The 24012-nt window shown below is 38.6% G+C and overlaps 1 protein-coding gene across 7 annotated transcripts in view; it reads right to left on the reverse strand.

The window, feature by feature from the left end:
• The window catches only part of FRMPD4 (FERM and PDZ domain containing 4), a 292688-nt gene that overhangs the window by 59096 nt on the left and 209580 nt on the right, over positions 1–24012 (reverse strand). For 6 of the 7 annotated variants that reach the window (XM_064407702.1, XM_064407701.1, XM_064407699.1 and 3 more), the window contains 2 exons: positions 4424–4584; positions 2297–2399 (listed from right to left, as the gene is read on the reverse strand). In XM_064407702.1, the coding sequence (XP_064263772.1) occupies positions 2297–2399; positions 4424–4584 (264 nt within the window). The remainder of the gene's footprint in view (positions 1–2296; positions 2400–4423; positions 4585–24012) is intronic. The other variant, XM_064407705.1, reaches the window with a different exon arrangement.

Consider the following 24012-nt stretch of genomic DNA (forward strand, 5'->3'; position numbering starts at 1 on the left):
AAGGATACTGAACAAGCTCAGATGCTTGATGCTTTCTTGGCTTTGGCCTTTAGTGGCAAGGTCTGCCACCCTGATCCCTGAACTCAGTGACAGAATTTAGGGAATGGAGGCAGACAAAGGCTGAATTAGGGATTGCTAAGGTAAGAGTGACACACACAAGTCCATTGTCTGGTTAAACAGTTAAACTGATGGCTTTGCATGAAATTTAAAAGACCATGCTGAGAAAATAACCTGGAAGAATCTTCCAAAACACCTCAAAGCATATTAAAGTGTCTATCAGGTTAAAAAACTCTTGAATATCCAACATATCCTTGAACATTTCAGGGATAGGGCATCCACAATTTCTCTGGAGAGCTTGTGTCCCTATTTCACCCTCTGCACAGTAAAGAGTTTCTAAATCTACCATCTTTCCATTTAAAGCCATTTACCATTTATTTAAAGCCATTTATGAGCTTTAGATGAGATGCATCTAAAGCTCATAAAGAAGTTGGCTCATGTCTTTTTGAAAGGCCACTGGTTAAGAACTGAAACACCTACCCAGTGTGGTTGTGAAACTGCCGTATTTGGAGATATTAAAGACTTGATTAGGCATGTGCTGAGCTGCCATATCTAACTTTGACACTACCTGGCCTGGAGCAAGAGGTTAAACTGGATGACCTCCAGAAGTCTCCTCTCAGTTCTTCTATGCTTCTATGCTTTTGTGATTATGCCCATTGTGTAACCCATGCATTTGAAACACCCTCGCTGCTGACCACTGAGATGCTGCTCCCTGCAGGAAAACAAGATTTCAAAACTTCTCCCATGTACATTGAAAAATGCAGATGCATTGAAAAGTTGCAGATGTGTCTAATCCATATGAAAACCTTCAATTATACAGAAGAGATTCACTATTTCATTGATGTAAAGAATTGCTTATGCTGTGGTGTCAGGTGACATTGTCTAGTCATTCCAGGCATGCCCACTGGCATGAAAAGAAAGCTCTTCTTTTCAAATGCTGTAACATACAGCCTTAATATATTTCACTCCAAATTTCATTAAAGAATGAGTCTCTGTCAAAATCCCAACAGCAGATAGGTTTTGAGAGCAGAGGTAGAATTACAGTGTATGAAAAGCATCACCTAAAGCTTTCCCTGGAATGAAACAACACTTAATTTGACATTACTTATGTAGTCAATGTAATTTGGAAGGGTGACATTCTAATTGAGTTTCTCATTTGAAGGCAGACAGAGAATCAACTATACAATAAATTCAGTTTGTCTCAGGTCTAATCAGTCTGCTTTCCTTGCTGTTATTACTACATATTGCTAGAAGCAGAAAATGAGATAGAGAACCTAACTTTGCTTAATATCAAAGAATCAGGGAAAGAATGAAGAAGACAATATTACTGCTTTATTGAGAAACAAAGACCTCAGAAATGAGTATAATACCTATGTTTTGAGACATACCAGTAGTCAACACAGAGCATAAGACAGAACTTTATTAGGAGCAGGACAGTTCTTTCAGTTTAAGGAACCTACTCATCAGAAGAAGCTCTTAGCAAGTTTTGTTTGTTAGTTGCCTTGCAGGTTGACCTTTTTTAAGAAAATTTCGAAATATATTTTGTTTAATCCAACCTAACAGAGATGAAGGCCATCAGCATTGTTGCACCAACTTTGGAAGTTTTCTTTCAGCTAAATCCCCAGCAAATGAGCAGTAGTTTGCAGGAGGAGTAAAACTGCTGTGGCACTTCCTGGCCAAATTTCTGTAAACAAATGTGACTTCTCAAAGTTACACAGGTAACAGTGAAAACAGTGATAGCTGTAAGTTTTGAGGAGAGGTACCTGTACCATTAAAACCTGAGCATCTCTCAGGAATCAACAAGACCCACCAATTCAGAGTTTACATCAATGGGAAGGAGAATATAGAAACAAAACTGGTATCCAGCAACCAGGCTACTAGAATTTAAATTATTAATTCTTTAGTTTATTTTTTTAGTTACTTGCCATTTTTCTGTGCAATCCACTAACATTTCTTGCTACTCCAAAAATAAATACCAGGAGAATACAATTTCTCTTTTGATACCCAAGTACTTTGGAGCTATTCCTGGAAGTTTTTATACTTTTTTAGCTACCCAGATGGTATTTTAAGAGGCCACTTCATTTCAATATTAAATAATTCATCATTCTTCATTATAACTAAAGCAAAATTATTTTCTCTTTTCTCAGCCATGAGAAGGCAAGATTTGCTGTACTACTGAGTGACTGCACAAGGCAATAAGTCACTGAGTTTGTAGTTTAAGTGACAGGACATCAACTACCTGACAAGGTCGATGACTCTCTCCCTTGGAGCAGTGCTGACTGGCTCATCATTAATCATTATGATCTGATCCCCTGGTATAAGCTTTCCTTCAGAGGGGCCGCCTGCAGACAAATTAAAAAAAAAAAAAAAAAAAGAGCACAGGTTAGCAGACCATTGTAAACACACAGACACTGTTGTTCATACACTACAAGTGTGTTTTTTCTTCAGCTAGTGCCATTTTTACACTAATGCTATTTCTGTTGTTACCAGTACTCCCTCACCAGGAAAATCTTGCAAGCTAGTGGTTTAGCAGCTTCTGCTGAAGTTCCTCAAGTTCTAAACCTCTATCTAACCACCTACAGTATAGGCTCAGTTTTCTGAAGGGCCAAAAGGTCCCATAAGCTGTGTACTAACACCCTACAGTGTGATCAACTGTATTTCAATCATCCTTGATCAATGTTTGTCTGATATTTCGTAAGACCACCCTGAGAAGGATTTCTTTTCTTGTGAACAAATTATCCTGTTTATCTGCTGTTAAGAACAGGAAGTCTTTTCCCATGGTAAATATACCAGATCTTCCTGGTTGCAACACAGTTTCCTGTCCCAGGCAAAGAACATCTTATTCCTCTTTCCTATGAAACATCACTTGCATATTTGAATGTTATTCACAGGTCTCTCCTATGCTTTTCTGTTCTATGCAAAACAAACCTGTTTTCTTCAATTGGAGACAGAAAGTTTTTATACCCCAGCTACCTGAATCTCTTTTCTGCTGGATTCCTACCACTTGATGAACATGAGTACATCCAAAAGCATTGCCAGTTTCAGTTAGACATGAATATTTAGCGTTAGTCTGAATAGACAATCACTCATGTATATGTGTATGTGGTTTGGATTCTGGCACTGCTGAAATGCACATTGAGTGCATTGTATTATATAAAATGCACATATTACTTCGTTTCTCAGCACAATTACATGCCCAAAAGATGATGTGACATCACAGTTCCTAGTGTAAAGATATATCCTCTCTAGTCTTGGTCTTTACACTCTGCAATGATGATACATAAAAAACCTAATAATATTACCACTATGAAGATAAAGTCTTAAAAGAGAATGTTTCAGCATCAAAGCCAATTCATTTAACAACTGTGCTAATGCTGATCCTTTCCTCTGTTTGCTTTGAAAACTTTACTCCACTTCCATATCCTGCATAAATGGATACAAATCCATGTAGGAGAATGTTTTCCTGAGCTCCTATTTCCTCCTATTCACTTGAAAGAGAACATGGTAAACACATTTTCCAAATTTTAACATAAAACTACATTAATAATACCAAGTTGAGAGAAATGAGTTGTCTGGATCTGGTTCAAATATTAGTTACAGTGCTCAATTCATGTGAAAGCAATACAAATGTAATCAATGCACACACGTTGGTAAATGACATCAGAACTTCACAGAGTCGATTTTGCCTCTCCTCTGCTCTCTGTGGGGGTTCTGGAGAACATATCGAACAGGAGCAAAGTCAAATCCCTGCCCTTGGCTGCAGTTTTACATAACAACTGAACTTTTAAGCATAGAGAGCAGGAGCCTGCTGGTTGGGAAACGGGTTATCCCAGGTCTGCTCTCTTATAACTTCAAAAAGATCACAAACCTCACTAATTTTCACTACAGGTAAGATGTTTAGGGATATCTTTTAACCCAGCTTTTAACCACATAGTTGTACAGATGCATTCATTAAAGAAAACAAAAGCCAGCAATAGCATCCAAAAGGTGATGGTGAGAATGAAAAATATGCAAGTTTTAATCTCAGAACTCAACATACCTCTTGAAAATGCTGATTCAATGGCAATGAAGGTGACAGCAAACCAATATAAGGATACCAGGGAGAAGACCTTCTTTCCTTGAATGAAATGGGTTAACTTTTTTCAGGCAAGCAATAGTAATGGCTCTGAGCAATAAATCCAGATTGGCTTTTTGCCAATACATTTATGTAATGTTCAAAAATGAGTGTGAGGAAGGAAACCACAAGGCTAAAAATCATATCTAGTATTTGTGATTACTTTGCCTGCCTGAATATTTCAACAGTTCTCCAATTTGTAGCTGCATTTCATCTCAGTAGGCTAAATCAGGTCAGGTGGGGAAAACATACCTGGTGTTACTGAGCGTACAACAACTGGCTTTTCACTACCAGCCACAAACCCAAATCCTAGCACAGGATCCCTCCTCATTTCCACTTTCCGAGGGGTTGGAGGGGTTATTTGGCAGCTCTCTATTCGAGGGTCTTCAAATGTGGCTGATTGTGTCATGTGACTGTGAAAAAAAATAAAAGATGGAAAAAGGAAAAAAATCATTAAAACATGATTTTGTGGTATCTACTTGAGCCAAGCAATTTGTGCAACGATATGAGATGAATATCTGAAACGTTCTCACTGGAGGAACTAAAGCAACAACTTAATAATTTTCTATTAGATTTTCTTATGCACTAAGTAATAATGCTGCTGGCAGGTCTCAAATAGTAATCAATAGTATCAGGCTATAAAGAGGCCTCTTTTTGACAGCACACATTTAATCATATCCCATATATGAAAGAAAAACAACATGATAATAAAGCCTTTGTCATCTGTGTTTGAATTCTTCTTCGTTCAATTTTTGGAAGGGAAAAATAATAGTAGTGACCTACTCTTAACATAAAACACAAAAATTAGAGTCTGTCTGCCTTTTTAAAAAGAGAACACATATTTTAATTTAGGGATCTAGCATGTTAAGCAAGTTTCTCAGCTGAATCCTCTCCCTTCCTAAGGCCCCCATAAACAACTCAATATTTGCTATTTTGATAAACTATCTGAAATCACTTCAAAATGTTCCAGGGCACAAACAAACAAAAAAGATATAAAAAAATATATTTATGTGGAATTACTAAAATATTTTTCTTTCTTATACATGTTATGACAAAGCCTATTTATTGTACCTAGAAGAAAAAATTCTCGTGGCTGGAGGGAAAGATCTTGAGTTTTTAAGCAGAAAAAACCAGAAAGGATGAAAGCTATCCAACATCACATATCCATGAGATATGTAACTGTTTAAAAGCACAAAGATTTTAAATTAACATTAATAAACACTGAAACATGTCTGATGCTGTACACAGTCAGAACCAAAACATACTTTGCATTTTCCACCCAATGCTTGGAGTCCACACTGAATCACAGCTACCAATTCCCAATGCCAATCAGACAAACAGACCACTCCAGTATCATACCCCAAACACCATCCACTGAGCTCATGTGCCTCAGGAAAACAAACTACCACTGCAGACAACAAGCAATATCAGGTCAGCACAGATTTCAGCTCATGGCATCGACTTATTGCAGTCCTGAGAGACCTCAGATAATATTTGTTTTAAGTTGCCTGACCAAGAGTTAACTAACTCTTTTTTTACTTTCAAGACACTATAAGGCTGTAAGTGCTGAACTGACTCTAGCTCATGGTAAATACAAGCAGTAGACAAATGGAGGAAGCCAAGTTGTAACCCCACTTGCAGAGAGGACACAGGCTCTGAGAAAGGTAATGCCTGAGCCCAGCCTGAGAACTCTGAAATGCACATCAGAGAGGCAGATATCCCTACAGAAGTAGGCACTATCATCCATTGGTGTCTTCATAAATAATTAACAATATGAAAGTCAAGTATTTGACAATTTTACATATAACATGTTATAACATGAGGGTTAAGGGACATACTGTGCAACCAACATTGTTGCTCTCACCACCTGTCCCTTTTCCATCTGCGAATACAACTCCCTGAAGAACTCCAAACTGACAATCCATAAGGAGAAAGGTATCATTCAGAGATCTATTTTCGTCATCAATGACAAGCAAAAACTCCTCTGATCTTTCCCTAATACATACATCTTGGGCATGACATCAATTTACTTTCTCTCCATGGTCTGCTTCATTACTGATACACAGAAGAGCAGTAAAATCTCAGTAAACTCTCAGTGGGAGTCTATTTCTGTTACTGGATTTTTCTAGGGCTTTTCTTCAAAGAAGCTTTCTATCCCTATGACTAGATTCAGACTGCCTAAGAGTAACATGCTGTCTTTTTATGCTTATGATCAGAGGCAGCAGAAGCTACTTCCTTACAAAAATAAGAGGGCAAGAGAGTATCTCTGTGCTCTCTTAATATATGCATAAGGTGAGGTCAGTGAAGAAAGTGCTTGTTTTTTACTAGCTAGAGCATCACATCTGATACTTCATTCCCTTCCTCCTCCTCCTGTTCCTCCAGCTTTTATCAGTTTATTTGAGATAACTTTCTATTTTATTTTGCCAATGAACTGTTAGAAATCCCAGATAATTATATGCAGACCCTTTAAGAAATCTCTCTTCAAGAACTCCCAGGCACCTCCTCTCCATAAATTCCTATTTATGGTTTGTGCTTCTAGATATTCAAACATTTTTTCTTTCTAATGAGACAATTTCTGAGGTGTCACTGGTATCTGAAAAACTATCTATTTCAACTTGAGAACTTTGTTTTGGTAGAGAAGACAAAACTTTGTACTGTGCCGACCAGAGGCATTTTTCATCTCTCTTAGATGACAGCCCCAAAAGGTTAACTTTTCACAAAGTTAAGATAATCTACTTAATAATTTTTTCCTAGTAGCTGTTACCATTTTTGTAACTGAGGCACTACAAGCCCAAACAGAAAGCACCTTCTGTCCCAAAGAGACAATACCATATTTGTAAGCAATGTGAAGATACTGCTTGAGCCTTAGAAAACTATTTTCCTGTCATTGTACTTACTCTGTCTTCTAGCACTTTTGTGTTTAGAATGTTTTAAAAAGGAAAAACCTCAAAACAGCCCCAAAACCCCCCAAAAACAGCAGCACTTCACATAATAAATTCTAAGAGCAGACAGAGATTTGCTTAAAAGAGCAGCCCTGCTCCTGGATGCTCCAGCCCTTGCCTTGGCTGGTGTTGAGGATCTGCAGCAGCACAGCATCAGTTATTCAAAGCCTAAGCAAGAGGATCAGCGAGGAGCAGTCCATCATGATTCTGAGTGGCGCTATTGATTTTTAAGGTTATCCACCTTGAAATACGTCAACTAAAAAGACTCTGCAGCTCACGCTTCCACAGCTTGCTGCATCGGATATTCTTGTGCCATTCAGTATGTTGGGGGTGTATTTCAAGAGAATAGCAAGATGTATAAATATGATCCCAGAAGACATCAAATGAATGCTCAAAGCTTTTTGTGATGGCACATTGACAAACCCGCTTCCTCCTGTGGTTAGTTCATTATTGAGATGCCAGTTGTGATACCACATTAGTTCAAGACTAATTTGAATTTTGCATTAATTGGAGGTATTTGATCTCCATCTCAGCTACGAAAAATGTGAACTTCTGCAGAATATCTGTGCTACGAGTTCTAAACCAGAATCTAATAAGCTTGGACTCAAAAAAGTCACTTTGGGGAACCCTAGCCAGAACATCCCTTACATTCTGCAAGATCCTCAAAGAAAAACTGCAACACTACAAACTTACTATTTGCTTCAAACACCCTAAAAAAAGTATTTAAATACATTTAGATATAGTTCTTACATCATACCTAAAGATTTACTTTCTCAAGGAAAAATGGGAGAAAAAGAAAAAGCCTGAGATTTTAAATATTAACTGTTCTTTCCATGTACACAAACTCAAGCTGCCCTTAGATTGCCTTTTCAAAGAAAGACATCTATTTCCTCCCATTTTCAACAGCTGAGATTAGTCCCTGCTTTACAAAAGTCCATCTTCTCTGATGCACTCATGTTGTCAGCAGTGGGAGACTGCTGCGGGAGACTGCTGCCATATGAAGGAGAATGATTCTTAGAGAACTTCTTGAACAGAGATTTTATATACCAGACTCTTCTGAGAGATAAACTACCAGCTATGGAAAATCATATAAGAAGTGCAATCATTAGCACTTAGTCTCAAAAACTCTCTGGGGCAACTGCTCTAGTCAATATAGAAGGTAACAGGAGAAATGCAAGAGAAGGCATCTGAGTGTGCATGCACCAACACACAGAGCAGAATACAGACACTGCAGGGTGGCATAAAATTCATGTGCACACTCACCCACAAAGGGGCCTACAGTGAGCAAAGGAGGAAGAAAATTAGGAAAGAAAAATACCCTGGAGAGCACTGATCAGCTGCATCACAGCAGCTAGCACCGGTAAACACAATTTGGAAGCCCAGGACATTATGAGGAGCCTAACTTAACATTTGCATATCCAAATGCATGCTTGGCATAGTCAGACGTGTAGTTTAAGACTGGCATTTTGAATCTTCAGTTATTAACTTGGTAATATTTTCCATGGAAACCTTCCTATCATTGTCCTTATTTAAATTAGAGGCTGAATAATCCAAGAAATACATAAACAAAGACTGCAATCAAGAGCTTGATTTAATAATGCTTAATATAATTAATAATATAATTAAAAGCAAAATATCTGAGTGCAATGCTTTTTTAGCCTTTGCATTTTGATATGTCATTCCCTAACATGTAAGATGTTTTTTTGACAAAAAATGGAATTTTCATTTTCACAGAAAAATGCTTAGAGCTTTAACTCTTCTAAGAATCTGAAAACTGTGCATGAACCCAGCGATCCTGGTATGATAAACATTATTTTAGATATAAGTAACAAAGGCACCAGAACAACTTTAGCTCCATTCTGCAAAGACTTCAAAAAAGAAAGCAGAAAAAGTGATACTTCGAACTGAGTTGAATACCGCTGCACATCCACAAACTCTAAAACAACTGTAATCAATCAGTTGTTGCATCATATTTGGACAGGGTGGAGACATGCTGCTTTCGGGTGTCTCATTTCATATTCCCCTATTACAGTTTGTTTCAATTACTTCACAGGTTAACACCAGCTTGCAATTTTGGGGTGTTTAATCCTTTGCTTTTAAATAGTTACAGTATTTCTGCTATACAGATTGATTTACCTACTCTTTTTCACTTGAGACACCGCAGGTGTAAACTTGGTCGATAACAGAGAAGAGTCTGTGGAAATGTCAAATCACTCACAGACTGATGAGTGGAAATGGGCAAGGAGGATGGAGATAAGGACTTTTTACCAAAGGTTTAATTCAGAAATAACAAAACCACTTCAAATTGTTGAACACTGTTAAAATCCTGTCTCATTAATTTGGAGGAGGTGGAGGATCTGCTTTGTTGATTGCAGTTGTGATTTTCAACAAGATGTGTGCAAGTTAAGGACACTGAACAAATTTTCATTTACAATTAGCTGAGTCCCTGCCATGAGTCTCTGCCCATCCTGCCCCAAAATAACCTCTTCATACTCTATGAGCTCTATGATATTCAGAGTCTTGGGCTCTGCACTCAAACTTTCCTGGGACTGGGAAAAGCTATTGTAGCAACACAAGGAAGTAGATTTAATTCTCATTCAATCACTATTCATCAGGAATTAGCACTAAGTAAAATGTCTTGAGAATTGAGACAGATTTATGGAAACTGGTAACAACATGAGGATATTCTATATTTTCCTGCTTGATAATCTGGAAAGACTATCAAAATAACAATGACAGTTAAAAGAGAACTGTCATAGAGATGAAGAAACATACAAACCAGAAAATGAAAAACTTATCTTCTTTAATTTGGCTTAACTAGTAGCTAAATATGAAAAATAATTTCCTTCCTTCCTTTCTTCCTGGAACCTCTCAGTATATCCCAAGTTAATTTATTTTCTCTAAGAAATCCCCCAAGAATTATTAAGAACTAGGACACAAGTGTCAAAACCATGCAACAACTGCCTTTTACTTGAAAATGATATTTCAAGAAAAAAGTGGACAAGTAGTAATTATATTCCTCAGTAAAACTGCTGCTTCTACAGAGATTCTGGTGCCTTGACAAACTCTTTTTTGCTCTATTTTGCAGGAAACCAGAGAATCGCTCAAAGCTCTAGAATTTTTTTAGACATATTCAACAGACAAAAATTTTATTTTCGGTGGTTTAAAAAGGAGTCAAATTTTAACACTTCAAGAAAACATTCCCTATATTTTCACTGCTTTTTGTGCAGGTGTATATACTGAGAATTCAGTAGCACAGCCACAAAATGCAACTGGGGCTATTTAGCAGATGTTTTTGTTTCTTTCCTTCTAGGACTACTTTTTTTTTGCCCCCCCAAAAATATTTTTTTAAAGCTTCTTCAACAGTTAAATCCTCCAAAGTCAGGTCATTTTATAACACCCTAGAAAATGTTTGGCATATGCCATCTGGATGAACATATGGTAAAAATGTAATTAGAAAGAAAAAGGTTTGCTGGTTTCAGAAGAAGCTGGTGACAGCTTTTTTGATAAAATTGGATACAGGGAAATCTGACACGTAAAAAAATTTCAAAATCCACTCTTCCACTGTTGGGCATGATCTGCAATCTAAAGCAAGGCAAAGTGAATCAAAATTGTACTGAATAAAACTGACATGAATACAAATTCAGAGGGCTAAAAAGATTTATGCTCAACTTTAGTCAGGCACTAGGAAAACACACTGAAAATATAATTCGCAATGACAATTAGGACTCATATTATTACATGTGTAAAATGTGAATACTTCTGCATTCTGCCTTATTCTATATAGGAATGTCGTATATTAGGAAGAAAAAAAACAAGTTGTATAGGTGAATCCCACAAAGACATGGAAATAAGCCTCAAGCCCCAACTGCCAACTAGCAGTTTCTTGCTTTGAGTATTGTATCTACAGATTGCAAGAGAAATTGTCTTTTAAATTTATTCTTCTCTCAGGATAGCCACAAACATTTCAAAAGCTCTGTTCACGATGAACATTGGATTTCCTGCCTTTTGTATTGGGATGGGACTTGACAGGCACATGCCAAATAGCAGAAATTGCACAGAAACATTTCAGTGAAAATTGGTGGAGAAAGGGCCACCTGAATGCTGGAATTGCCTCCCCTGGAAGTTGCGCATGATGCCAGCCTCTGTCTGACTCACTGCCCAAAATGCACAGCCAACATGGGTGTGCCAATGCTGAGTAAGTCTGAACTGCAGCCATGCACATGTGGCATGTAATGCACATGAGCAGCCCAGCCCCCCAGCTCACAGTTATGCTCCTACACACTGCTGAATGGCACTTCTGCACTCAGTTTCTGTCCCAGCAAACTTTTCCCACCTGGGTGACGCCAGGTTCAGCAGAAATACTGCTGGTTTCAAAGCCTGTCATTGAACAGAGATTCAGGGGGCCATTCTTGAGCAGGTTTTCACAGCTGAAGGAAGCTCACAAAATACTCATATATACAAGACTGCATGGATGAAACTATGGATGAACTGCTTTCCACGAGAAATTCCAGGGCAAGCCCTGGGCTGGAGCTGTACTGACAGAGGGTAATCCAAAATATGGGAGAGTGCAAGCCAGCAGAAATGGCAAATGGCTGACTTTGGCTGGTTTGACCACTAATTGGTCCTTGCCTTTTCCTGGAAAAGAAATTAATGATGCCACAAAGTCAGTGGTATTTCCTTCCTGAAAGGAACCTTTTCGCAGGTCAGCTCTTTCCTATGCAGCATGGGCAGGTAGTACAGCACAGGGAGGCAGGGTGTTTGGCCAGCTGCCTGGCCTAGTTCCTTCAAGAAGGAAACTGTGCAAGATGCTTCTGCTAGAAATCAGAATTACTGGCTTTCCTCCACAGCAGGAATTTCTTACAAAGTTAGGATCTGAAGTACACCTAGGTTTTATCCAGACATAAAGCATTTTTCTTAAAGTGATCTGAGCTACTCTGTTTAGGACAGTAAACTACTTTAAGGCCTTTAAGGATGTTCTGAAATGTAGCTTTTCATTATCCTCTGTACATGCATCAATAAACCCTGTTGCAACTAAAAACATAGAAAAGAGAAAAAAAAACCCAACCTGCAAATACACAATAAATCCATTTGGGCTGAAAGTGTCCTCTGGAAAACAGAACAAACAGCTCCTATTCATCCTGCTCTAGAGATTTCACACTAACCCCATCAAGAGCAATCTGTCAGCCCTGGCCCAAGTCTGCAACAAACAGTATAGACCTGTGCTAAGGGCTGCCAGCATTCCCCGTCCAGCGAGGAAAAGGAGCTGCCGTCTCCAACTCAGCATGGACAATTTGGCCAGCTGAAATGTTATAAAGAGAACAAGGGAGGAGAAGCAGCATGGAAATTGCTTTTAAGGTGCTGATTAGATTAGGAAAGCTACTAACTAAAAGAATCTCCTCTGGTGCAGCACTGGAAGCTTGCTCCAACAATCACATGCCACTCTGTGTAAGTGTGGGTAACCTGAAGACAGGGTAAGGAGACAGAATGCAGATTTAATGTGCCCACTGTAACCCCCTGGTGGAGCTGGGCTTGGCATGAACAAATAGCTGAAATACTGAAACCTCTGCTTTAACACTTCCGTACCTGCCTAACTCTTGGGAACTCAGTGCTGTTATGAGCATATGGAGATAAGCAATTACAGCAGAATCAAAACCCATTTGTTAATCCTTTGAACTTAATCTTCCTCATTACTTCAGCAACTGAATGGATGAGCAGGTCACAGAAAGGGCTCCGAATTATCTACTCATTTCCTTCCTTTCCAGCTACAGTGGAGGTCTCCTGAACCAAAAGTAGCCCTTCTGATGGCACCATGTCGACCCAGCATTCCACCAATTGCCACTTGGGCAAAGTGCAACCTTTCTCAGGAGAAACTGGACATCAGCTGGCAGTGTTAAAACAGGTGAAATACCAGCGTATGGGTTAATTGATAAACAGTGGGTACTCAATACTGCATCTGCTTAGTTTATCTACAACCAAGTATTTAAATACTCAGGGATATAAACCCTGAGTTTGTATCACTCTGGTCAGTACAGCTCTCTGCACTCAGAAGCAGACTGTACCTGCTTCTGTATATTCGTTTCAGGAAACGGCAACACAACAACCCAGTTAGAAATATTGAGGTTGTCCAAGTTCAGGGTAACACAGAGGGGCAGTCTGTACATCAGTACAGCAAGCCATCTCCAGTTTCCCATGCTGGGTATGAATTCTCTTCACTGGAAATTCCAGCACATGAAAGATTAGAAAATTGCTTTTATAAAGACATCCAACTCCAGAACTGATACAATGACTGCAAGGAAAACCTTTAATTCTCCAGCTACCAGACAGAGAGGGATCTGCAAGCAACCAAGGGGAATAGAATGAATTTAAAAGATTTTCATAATAACTCACAAAAGTCCCAAAATCAAGCCTTCATGATCTATAACAAAGTGTTCACAGTTAGTCTTCAAAGCAAATCTTCTAGTTCTGTAATTCTGGCGAAGGCCTTTAGGACAGAGAGGAAACAAAGAAACCATCTCTTCCTTTCTTTCTATTTTAACAAATACACATAGAGAGGATTACTCTTCTTGACTGCTGATTTGGGAGCACGCCATTATGACTCTTCAGCAAATGCAAAATGAAAAAGAGAACTTAATTGAAATGAGCTAGAATGACAGATTGCACTGATGGGATGTGAGGCTGCCAGATAGAGCTGTCATGCAAAAATTAAGCATAGGATATTGAAAGGAGAAAAAAGTCAGGTGTGTTTGATCTCTGTTTTTTTCCTGATGCGTTATTCTCTATACTTCAGCACAAATGGCTGAATTATTTTTCTGGTCTTACTTTTTCATTCCAAAGTAAGCAGCTAACCTTTCTAAATGAGAGCACTTCTAGTAACCACAGGATATTTCCTATATCTTAGAAATAGGGCTGCTGCAGATCACATGGCAGCTTCATTATATCAAAGAAGCTTTTGCTAAAGCCTGCAGGTAATTTCTGTTTACCTACTTACGTATGTGAGAAGCTGTCCAATTGGCAATCATTGTGTTTGATAGTATCTATATAAAAATTATTAAAGACACTATGCATGGTAACAACATATAAGAATCATTACCTCCTTCAATTTGTAACTGCCAGCAAGCTTCCTCAAGAGGTGAAAGAGAAAAAAAGTAATATACAACATTTCAAAGCAGATACATTAGAGTTAAACTGGAGTGACAGCTGCTCTAGGGAAGCCTATTCAGATAGAAACCCTTTACTTACAGGTGAAAAAAAAGGTCAAGCAGAAGTGTCATGTACAGTAACCTTAACACAAAAAAATAAATTATGATGGAAGTTGCAGTCAGGCTGATCAGCACATCAAATCTCCCTGTTTATCTCAAGAAGTCCCAATTTTCTGTAAACAGTGAAAGCTCTTAGTAAGGCAAGCAGTTAATTCTAAAGTACGACAATCCTCGCTTTGGAGTTCAGAACAATTCTACAGATGGTTTGCTTTCTGTTTAAGCCACAGACATGTCACTCTCTTCTGAAATCTAAAGCTGATAAATTCTGCAAAGCCCCATCTCATGAAAAACATAATTAAAGGCCTTCAAGGTTTCAAAACTGAAAAAGTACACAAAGCATTTTGGAATGTTGATTTTTTTAAAGGAAAAACAATACTAGTGCAATTCTGACATTAACTACAATGCTGAAACAATGACTTTAAAGACTTAGACTTTAAAAATAACTAAATACTACTAAAGCAAAATCTTCATCACTAATGCTGCACACCCGTAGTACACATTTTCAGCCTGGAAACTGTCATGTCTCTTTTTGTACATAGACAGGTCAGACTGACAGAGCAGGCCAAACTTGAAGAAAATAAGCCATAACTAACATTCTGAAATATTTGAATTTCTTACCTATCTTCTGGAACTTAAGAACAAGGATGGATCTGAGCCATTGGCAGTAAATGTAAATTACTTTATCTTGTAAGGGTAGGTCTGCTTAGGATCAGGCTGATCTGGTGTTCAGGACTACATGGAAACATGGAAAGAGTGATAGCTGGCAGCCCTACAAAACCAAGGTTTTTGGGCTTGTTTTTTTTTTTTTTTTTTGGTGGGTTTTGGTTTTTTTTTAGTAAAACCACCAGAAAACCAAAATAAGTGCTGAATTACACACTTATTTAAACATTATTCTTGACATCTTCCAATTATCTAGCTGTAGCTAAATTTAGACCAATACTATCTCACATTATGCTGTATTCCATACCATGAGGATAAATCAATTTTGTAGGAAACATTCCAGTGATGAAGTTCCCACTTTACTACATAAATTACTTCCACTACGTACGGGGATCTATAAAAGAGTGTTTTTCTAGTTAGATAACACTTCCTGGCCCAAAGCCCCTTAATTTCCACAGAGCACCACTGAACCATAGTGGCCTGTAAAACACAGGGTAGAATTTAAGATCCATGGCACAGCACATGGGAAGTAAAAAAAAAAAAATAATAAAAAAGAGGGAAACATCTGCCATTTTACTGGTATAAACCAGTAAAACTTCAACTCTTTAGAAAATATACTGTGGCCTCATTTTAGTGTCCATACAAAGCCTACTGAACTTTGGTTTTAAATATCTGCCGTAAAAGAAAGAGCATTTCCACCAAGAAATGTGAAGCCAAGCCAAACCAAACTGTCTGACTTAGAGCAGGCTAGTGGAGCTCATCAAGGGTCTGGAACACAAGCCTTATGAGGAGTGGCTGAGGGACCTGAGAGTGTTTAGTCTGGAGAAGACTCAGAGGAGACCTTGTCACTCCCTACAACCGCCTGGGAGGAGCTTTTGGTGACTTGGGGAAAGCAATAGAAGAGGAAACAGCATCAAGGTGTGTCAGAGGAAGTTTAGATTGGATATATGAAAAATTTCTTAAACAAAAAGTTTGTCAAGGATTGGAACAGGTTCCCAGCGAAGCAACTCTGCAGGTATTTAAAAGATGTGTAAAACTGGGGACGTGGTTTAGTGGTGAACTTGGCAGTGCTGGGGTAATGGTTGGACTTGATCTTAGAGATCTTTCCCAAACTCAATGATTCTGTGATTCTCTTCTACAAACAATATCTTTGCTGACAGATCCACAAATTATGCACATCTTGGTCACGTCACAGCCTGCAAGTGAAACTAGGAAATACATTTCTGGACATTTAGTAGACCAATTTTTAATAGAATAAGAAGCCAGTCTATGTAGGAAGCACTAATTCCTCAAAAGCAAAACAGCCCTTCCCATCATTAATTACTCTACAAACCAACTCTTATATTTTCAAATCACATAAAGTCTAGTCTATAAATGGAACACATTTTCATAATGTAATAATATAGCATTTTTATTTTAAAACATATGCAAATAAAATTATTATCTCACAAATCAAGAATTCAGAAAGATTATTTAGAGAAGTTTTACTCATTTCTGACAAGCAGTTTAACTTCAAAAACTACCTAATTCAGATTTGGGGATAAAACACAAACAAATCTGTCATATCAGGAAATTAAATTACTCTGAATTCTGTTTTGAAACATGAGTCATACATTCTCCCAATTGTTTTAAACAACTGGAATAAAAACAAAGGAAAGCTCTACTATTTTCTAAAATTAATTAAAACATCTGGCAAAAGAAAACAGCAAGTCTTCTTTAGCCATAGATAATTAACCTACTCACTGTTCTGTCAAACTCAACTACTCTACTACTTATGTTCATAAACATAAGGAATAAATTTGGAAAAGTTTTAACATTTTAAATCCAATTCATATCCTTGTAGAACACAGTTACTCATTTTCTTTGTGTAAAGAATGAGATCAACTAAAGCATAAACAATTCAGGGGGTCTTATGTCTTTCCATTATAGTTTTGCTATAAATGAAATGGTAGGAACAAAATAATGTGTTTAGAAGAAGTCTCACTTAAGCTTCTGCATCCATATTCTGTAGAATTACGGAGATTACTCTTTTTTGCCAGTTATAGGTCCTGTATTTCTACCTCCCAATTATGGCCTGATCCAAGTACATAAAGCTTTAAAAAAAAAAAAAAAAACAAAAAAAAAAAAAAAAAAAAAAAAAAAAAAAAAAACAGAAAAAAACTAGCAGCTACAGACAAAATAGAAAATATTTTGCAATAAATCTTTCTGTTACACCACTTCAGTAAAACTTCTCTTCTGTTCTCCTAAGACAGCAGGATAGGAAAATTAAACTGCTTTTAAAATAAACCTGAAGGTTTTTTTTTTCTTTAGAAAATAGATAGATGCATGGCAACAATTTAGAATACCCAGGTATGAAGAAAGAAGAATCCCATCCTCACTAGCATCATCTTGGGGGAAAAAAACCCCAGCAGCCAAAAACCAGCTAAATGCCAGGCCACATATACAGGCTTTAAAGGGTAAAGATGGGAGAGGAAAAAAAGCCCAAGGAACATGAGCACACCAAGCCCAGGGAGACTTGTTTCATAGTTAAACTGTGAAACAGAAGGAGAAATGGGAAGGAGGGTTGGTAGAGATGACATCAGAGGAGAAGCCACTCATCAGCAACTTCTCTATTCCTCTTAATTGTATGTAGCGTGGGAAAACAGTCACTACTGTCAACACAAAATTCACAGTCAAACTTCTGGACTGCTGGGAACACTCGATATTATACCTGTGACATTATCAGTGCAGGAAAAATTACAAGAAAATTACAAGAATTACAAGAAATAACTTCCAGCTTCCTCCCAGAGACTGAAAATGAAATCCAACTTGGTTTTTTCCTACCAGGATGCTTTCTTACAGATTAGCTCAAATATCAATCAGTATTTCATTATTTCCTGAATCCACAGGCAGCCTGACTTATAGTAACATGCAGGTAAAACTCAGTCCAGGCAAGAAAACAGCAGTCTTTATGGGAAATAGAAAAACACTGGGAAGCCTTGGCAACATTATCATCTCACCATCCATCAAACTCTGCACTGCCATCCTCAGTCTACTCTATCAGCCTGCATTCCCTGTTCTTCTGGCCATACTGAAAGGACATTTCCCTATAAAATCTAGGTGAGGCACTGTTAATTCACAGTAATGAGACTAAAGCAACTTCTGCTTTAAAGGGGTATAATTACTCCAGCACACACAAGCCCAGTTAAAACCAGTTTGTAGGGATCACAGGGTATGGCCACCAGTATCCTCTTTTCTCACAGCTTCAGTGACTATGCTGTTTGGGAAATCTTCTGTAGTGGAGCTCAGCTCCGTGGAGAAAAAGCCATCACTGATCCAACCCTGAAGCTGTGTACATATTGCCAGATGAAATAAAACATGAGCATGAACTGAATATTTTCTACAAGAACAAAACCTGTCTCTTCCTCTTAGATCTCCTTGTAGTTGTAACTAAGGGCAAACAGAAGACTGGATTTTCATCTGAGTTCTGCATGGCTGTTGTAAACTTGAGGCTGCAGTGCAGCTTCCATATTAAACAGCTGGGAATAAACTTGCATTTATGTGCTGTTAGGGTCAAATCAATCCCGTAGACTGAAACAATATGGCACAATCTGGCTGGAAAAAATCTCCAGAAAATCTCCAGGTCCTCTGCTGCAGTGTGTCTTCTTTTGCCTTTATATGTGCTTTACTTTATGGATCTTCAGTCAAGACTACACTTGAAGTGTAATCCTTAGGAGAAATTTACATCAGTCATACTGGAAGTATTTAATTTGCTCCCTAAATAATGATTCAGATTCTCTTTTAGTGAAAGTTGCAGGGGCAGGGAGGGAAAAAAAAAAAAAAAAAAAAAGAAGAAGCTTGGACTAATTAATCCCTTCTACCAGTTGGGACTGCTACAATAGTTTGACCAGGCTCCTGGAGTTCTAAAATATGAAGCATTTGGGATTCAAAGCAGACAACTCTCTGCAGCAAAATTAGCTATTCATCTCCATTCTTCTGTATATAAATGAGCAAACAAGTTACAGCCAAAGTGTCTGCCTGCATAGTCTGCTTAGTAATTCTGAATGCAGGACTTTCCATTGCACAGACACCCGGAATTAATGTTGAAAATACCCTGGCAGTCAGTTATTACTACTGATAAATATTAAATTGGATGGGAGACTGTACTATAAAAACTGAAACTAGAGAAATGAAATGGCTGTGGTTTTAGCCAGAAAGACATGCCCTCTAAAAGATAAAAAAGAGAATTCTTCAGTAGGTATATATATGTTAATGATTGATCAGAAGAAACTTCAAAGCAGATGAGTCTACAAAGCAGGGAGATCTATCATATAAGTCTTAATTCATTAATAAAGCTTATCTTGTATAATTGTATCCCATGAATGATGCTGCTGGCACAAAGCAACATGGACATTGTTTACTAAATATGGTAAAGTGCTGTCCTACATTCAATAGAACTCTTTAAAAAAAGTAGTATTTGGGGGGTTTTGCATGCTAATAATCTTTTGTAAGTACATTATGTGCTTGGGTCAGAAGGCAACAAGGCTGGATGCAGTACTTTGTCCTTCCTAATTTTGGACTAGCCTCTGAAAGCTCAGCTTTGGTACAAGTATGCTAAGCAGTGCAGTATATGTTTCTGTGCCAAAAAAGTGAAATCATGAACAAATGACCTGATTTCAGGAAAGAAAATTACCTCCATCCATCCCAAGCTATTTATAGAGAAGACTTACTTCATGCTATCAACAAAGGCCATAAACAGCAAATAAAGACCCAACATGCTGTTCTCATCAGCACCTGCTCCATTCAAAATTTCACACTCCTCCCTTGTGCCATGATCAGAGGGACAGTGGTGCTGCAGGAAGGAATGAACTCATGCTGATGAGCTCAGAGCACCACTCCAGTGTTTGAATTCAGCTGTGCAGGGGATGATGAGGCAGGCAGCTGCCTTTACCAGTTTGAAGGCCTAGGAAAGGCACCCATTGCATTCAGACTCAAGTCTCAGTTCACATTGCAATGTTTTCCAAGCTTGAGCAGTAATTCTGATATGCCAGGGATTTGGTTTCCTTAGCTCTAGCAGCAAGCCCTCAAAGTCTTTTCAAATTAGGGCTGAGATCTTACTGAATGGGAGCTAGGACCCCAGGTTGTGGGGAAGCACATACACTAAGGAGACACTGTAAGTCAAGCATTTTTTATTAGCCCGTATCTTCTACTAGTGTAAATTTCTAAAATTATTTCTGTGTCTATCTGGATATAGTCCAGCAAATCAGGTTCCTAGTCCAGCCAGCTGCAGAAGCAAGGCTCAGCTCAGCATCAATGGTAACACCAGAAACACACTCCCCAGAATGTGCCTGACCCCTGAGCAGCTACACGGGAAACCAGACCCCAGGTCCAACAGCAGCTGCCTGGGGAGCACTTCTGGGGAGGGCTGAGATCCTTATGATCTGAACAGATGCTGTGTAAAGGATGATATAACAGGTGCATGCATACTGGAAGGCATGCTGCTTTTCAGCAAGGCTGGATGGGCAATGCCTATTTAATTAGGCAGCTATTGTATTTTTGTAAGAACGCAGTATAGGAAAGCTTATAGAAATAAAAAAATTACTTTGAGTCCCAGTTTGCCTAATAGCAAGTTGTTAGAGCAGCTTATGTAGCTGAGAAAACGAGTAAGCTTTTAACCAGAAGATCTTGTTGCCCAAAAGCATGAGTTTGGTTTTTATTGGTTTGGTTTTTTTCCCCAAACTATCTTTGTCATCCCAGTAGAAGGTACTATCTCTGCTAACAAGCACTGCCTCACTTCTATTTGTAGATCTATCACACTTACAAAAACACTACCAGCACAAATTTATTCACTGTTCTCAGGGAGGGTTTTTCTGACTCTGTTTTTAATGTACTTCACTGTGGATAATATACTGGGTATAGGCTTATTTACTGTACCTTATCTTAGATCAGATTAAATTCATCCATATATATCAGAAAATATCAGTTTGAAAATACTGCTTAGCTGCTCTACTCAGTAAGTCAGCTACAGATCACGATAAATCACACATGGAAAGCAGATGAAGTTTCCTATGCACCCCTCTGAAGCTTCCAGACAGATGAAGTTTCTGCACCTTTTTGCTTTGCAGCTTGGGGTGCTATCAATGCTTTGGTGACTTCACATATAAAAAGCCTAAAATTGCTCAAGGTTGCTTGCAACCTTGCTTACAACCAGATAGACACATTTTGGATCTCCTTAAAAAAACTGAAAGGTAACCAGAAAGCATTTTCTGCCTCAATGACAAGGATTAACTTCCATGGAAAAGTCCTGCTATTTTGCTTGTTTATCAAAAATATGGTATAACTAATAGTGAGGCTAAATACAAGTCAACATGTGCTTGCATATCTCAAAGGAATTTATAGGAGCTTCCATAAAGGAATAATTCATTATAACAATAAGGTGCCAAATAAGATACAGTGGCACATAAATCAAGCTTGGGAACAAACCCATCCGCTGCCTCTCTCTGGCATTCAGATGATCAATCTCTCCTTAAAGCATACCTGCTCCTGTCAGCACTGCAGCTCTTACCTGCCAAAGCCTGCCATTGACTGGCATTGCCTTTGCTGATGCCCACAGTGGCTGCCATGAAATGTTTAACCGCTGCAAAGCCTAAAGAAGCTTGGTAATAATACAACAATACATTTGTAAGATTCAATGACAACATAGTGCACCTTTTCAAGTTTACACAGCGTGCCTTTAAAGTATCTTTTACCAAGCCTCAAAGAGAAATAATTCCTTTAACATGGGTTCTCTAGGAAAAAGAAATACTCCTTTGGCAAAAAATAACTTCTGCCAGCTGGATAACTGACAAAAATGGATATTCATGTACAGTGAAAAATAAAAATGGAGCTTTACTAAGATATAAGTGTTCTCCAAGCACATCCTCATTTATCATTTCCCAGGTACTTCTCAACAGATAACTGATTTTGTTCTGCAAATGGATTAGAAGAGTCCCAGTGTCCCCAACCTCCCTATTATGTATTTCCCAGTAATATGCAAGCACTATTGGCCTAGAACACTTCTATCTCCCTAGTAGTACCAATAAATTAATTATGCCAGGAACTGTTCACTGGCTCTGAGAGCAAATGGCACAGAGCAGCCTGTGCCAACATTATTACCGCACTGTACTTCTCATTATAGTTATTCTCTTAAACTCCAGAACAGAAGGTATGATGTCCAAAAAGTCTTGTGGGGATTACAAGACCCCTACAGCCTATGCTAAATCCCAACCTATCATCACAGTTTACTTGGAAAGTTTTCAGTGGCACATGCATGAGCATGTCAGGAACTATTCTAATAATTCATCTGATGGCCCCATCAAATTCTTGTCCCTGAAAAAAATCATGCAGTACTGCTTAATTTACAAAGGCTTCTATCTTAATGATGCCTAAAACAATATGATATTTTTGAGGAAGTCTCTAGCTGCTTTAGTGCAAATTAAATGATAACAGCAATAAAAACTGTGATAATATAAGTTTTGGGGTGTTTATTGTATCAGTGTCTTGTGTCTCATTCTACTCACATTAATAGAAGTATCATGTCTAGAAAGATTCATAAACATGGCCCTTTAAATACACCTAACAACAATCAACCAGCTTCTGGTCAAAAGGCAGACATTCTTTAAGCACAACGTCTGCATGGGAAGCACCAAGAATCTACTAACAGATTGGTGAAAGATGAGAAGGTGTATCAGGGGAGCTATGGAGTCACAGAGCAAATGAAGCCAGAAATGACCTTTTAAGATTGTCTAGTCCAGACCCTTCTCAAGCAGGGACAATTAGAGATGATGGATTTTGAGCACCTCTGGCAATGAAGGCTCCACAACCTCTCTAGGGAACTGGATTCCAGATGCAGCCACATCAGTGCTGAGCAGGACAGAAAATAACCTTCCTTGACCTGCTAGCAATGCACTTCCTAATGTAGCCCAGAAAGCTGTTGGCTGCCACTGTCCCAAGAGAGCATTCCTAGTTTATGGTCAGCTTGGAGTACAGCAGAAACAATCTTCTGCTAAGCAGTTTTCCAGCTGGTCAGGCCCAAGCCTGTACTCATGCATTGTGCTCCTCCACCAATACAGGACCATGCATCTCCCCCTCTTGAACTTCATCATGTTCATTCCCCCTCTTAAACTTCATTAGGCCTACCCATTTCTCCAGCCTGTCAGGATCTCTCTAAATGGCATCACACCCAGTCAGTGGAATAACATTCCTCCCAGGTTTTTTGACCACCTGCAGCCTTGCTGACAGTGCACTCTACCTCATCCTTCAGGTCTTTAAAGCAGATATTACTCAGTACTGAGCTCAGTATCAACCTCTGGGGTACGATATTAGTGACTGACTTCCAACTGGACTTTGCACCACTGATCACATCCCTCTTGACTCAGCTATTCAGCCACTTTTTCATCCACCTCACTTGTTTCACCCTTATTTCATCTGCTTGTCTTTGAGGATCTTATGGGAGATTGTTTAAAACATCACTAAAGTCAAAGCTATCATCATCCACTCCTTTCCCTCCATATCAGTCATATAATTTTAGAAGGCTGTCAGATTGCATAAGCATGATTTACTCTTTCTAAATCCACAATGAGTATTCTGGATCCCCTTCTTATCCTTCCTGTGTATGAAAATCCTTTCTATGATAAGTTGCTTCACCATCTTCTCAGGGATCAAGGTGAGGCTGACCAGCCTGGAGTTCCCCAAATCCCATTCCTTGCCCTTCTGGAAGCGAGACATGGTATCTGTTTTTTCCCCACTGTCAGGAACCTTCCAAAGATAGCTGAATTGCCTCACAGTGAAATAAGCCAGTTCCCTCAACACTCATGTGTGCAATCTACCAGGCCTTAAGGACTTGTTTACATCCCTTTTAAGCGTTCCTTAATCCGATAACCCTCCACTAAGGATTTGCTCCGGATTCATAAAGACAAAGAAAGACTGAAGCAAAGAAAGCATTGAGTACCTCAGCATT

This window comes from Passer domesticus, chromosome 2, assembly GCF_036417665.1.
Source record: "Passer domesticus isolate bPasDom1 chromosome 2, bPasDom1.hap1, whole genome shotgun sequence".
Classification (NCBI taxonomy): Eukaryota; Metazoa; Chordata; class Aves; order Passeriformes; family Passeridae; genus Passer; species Passer domesticus.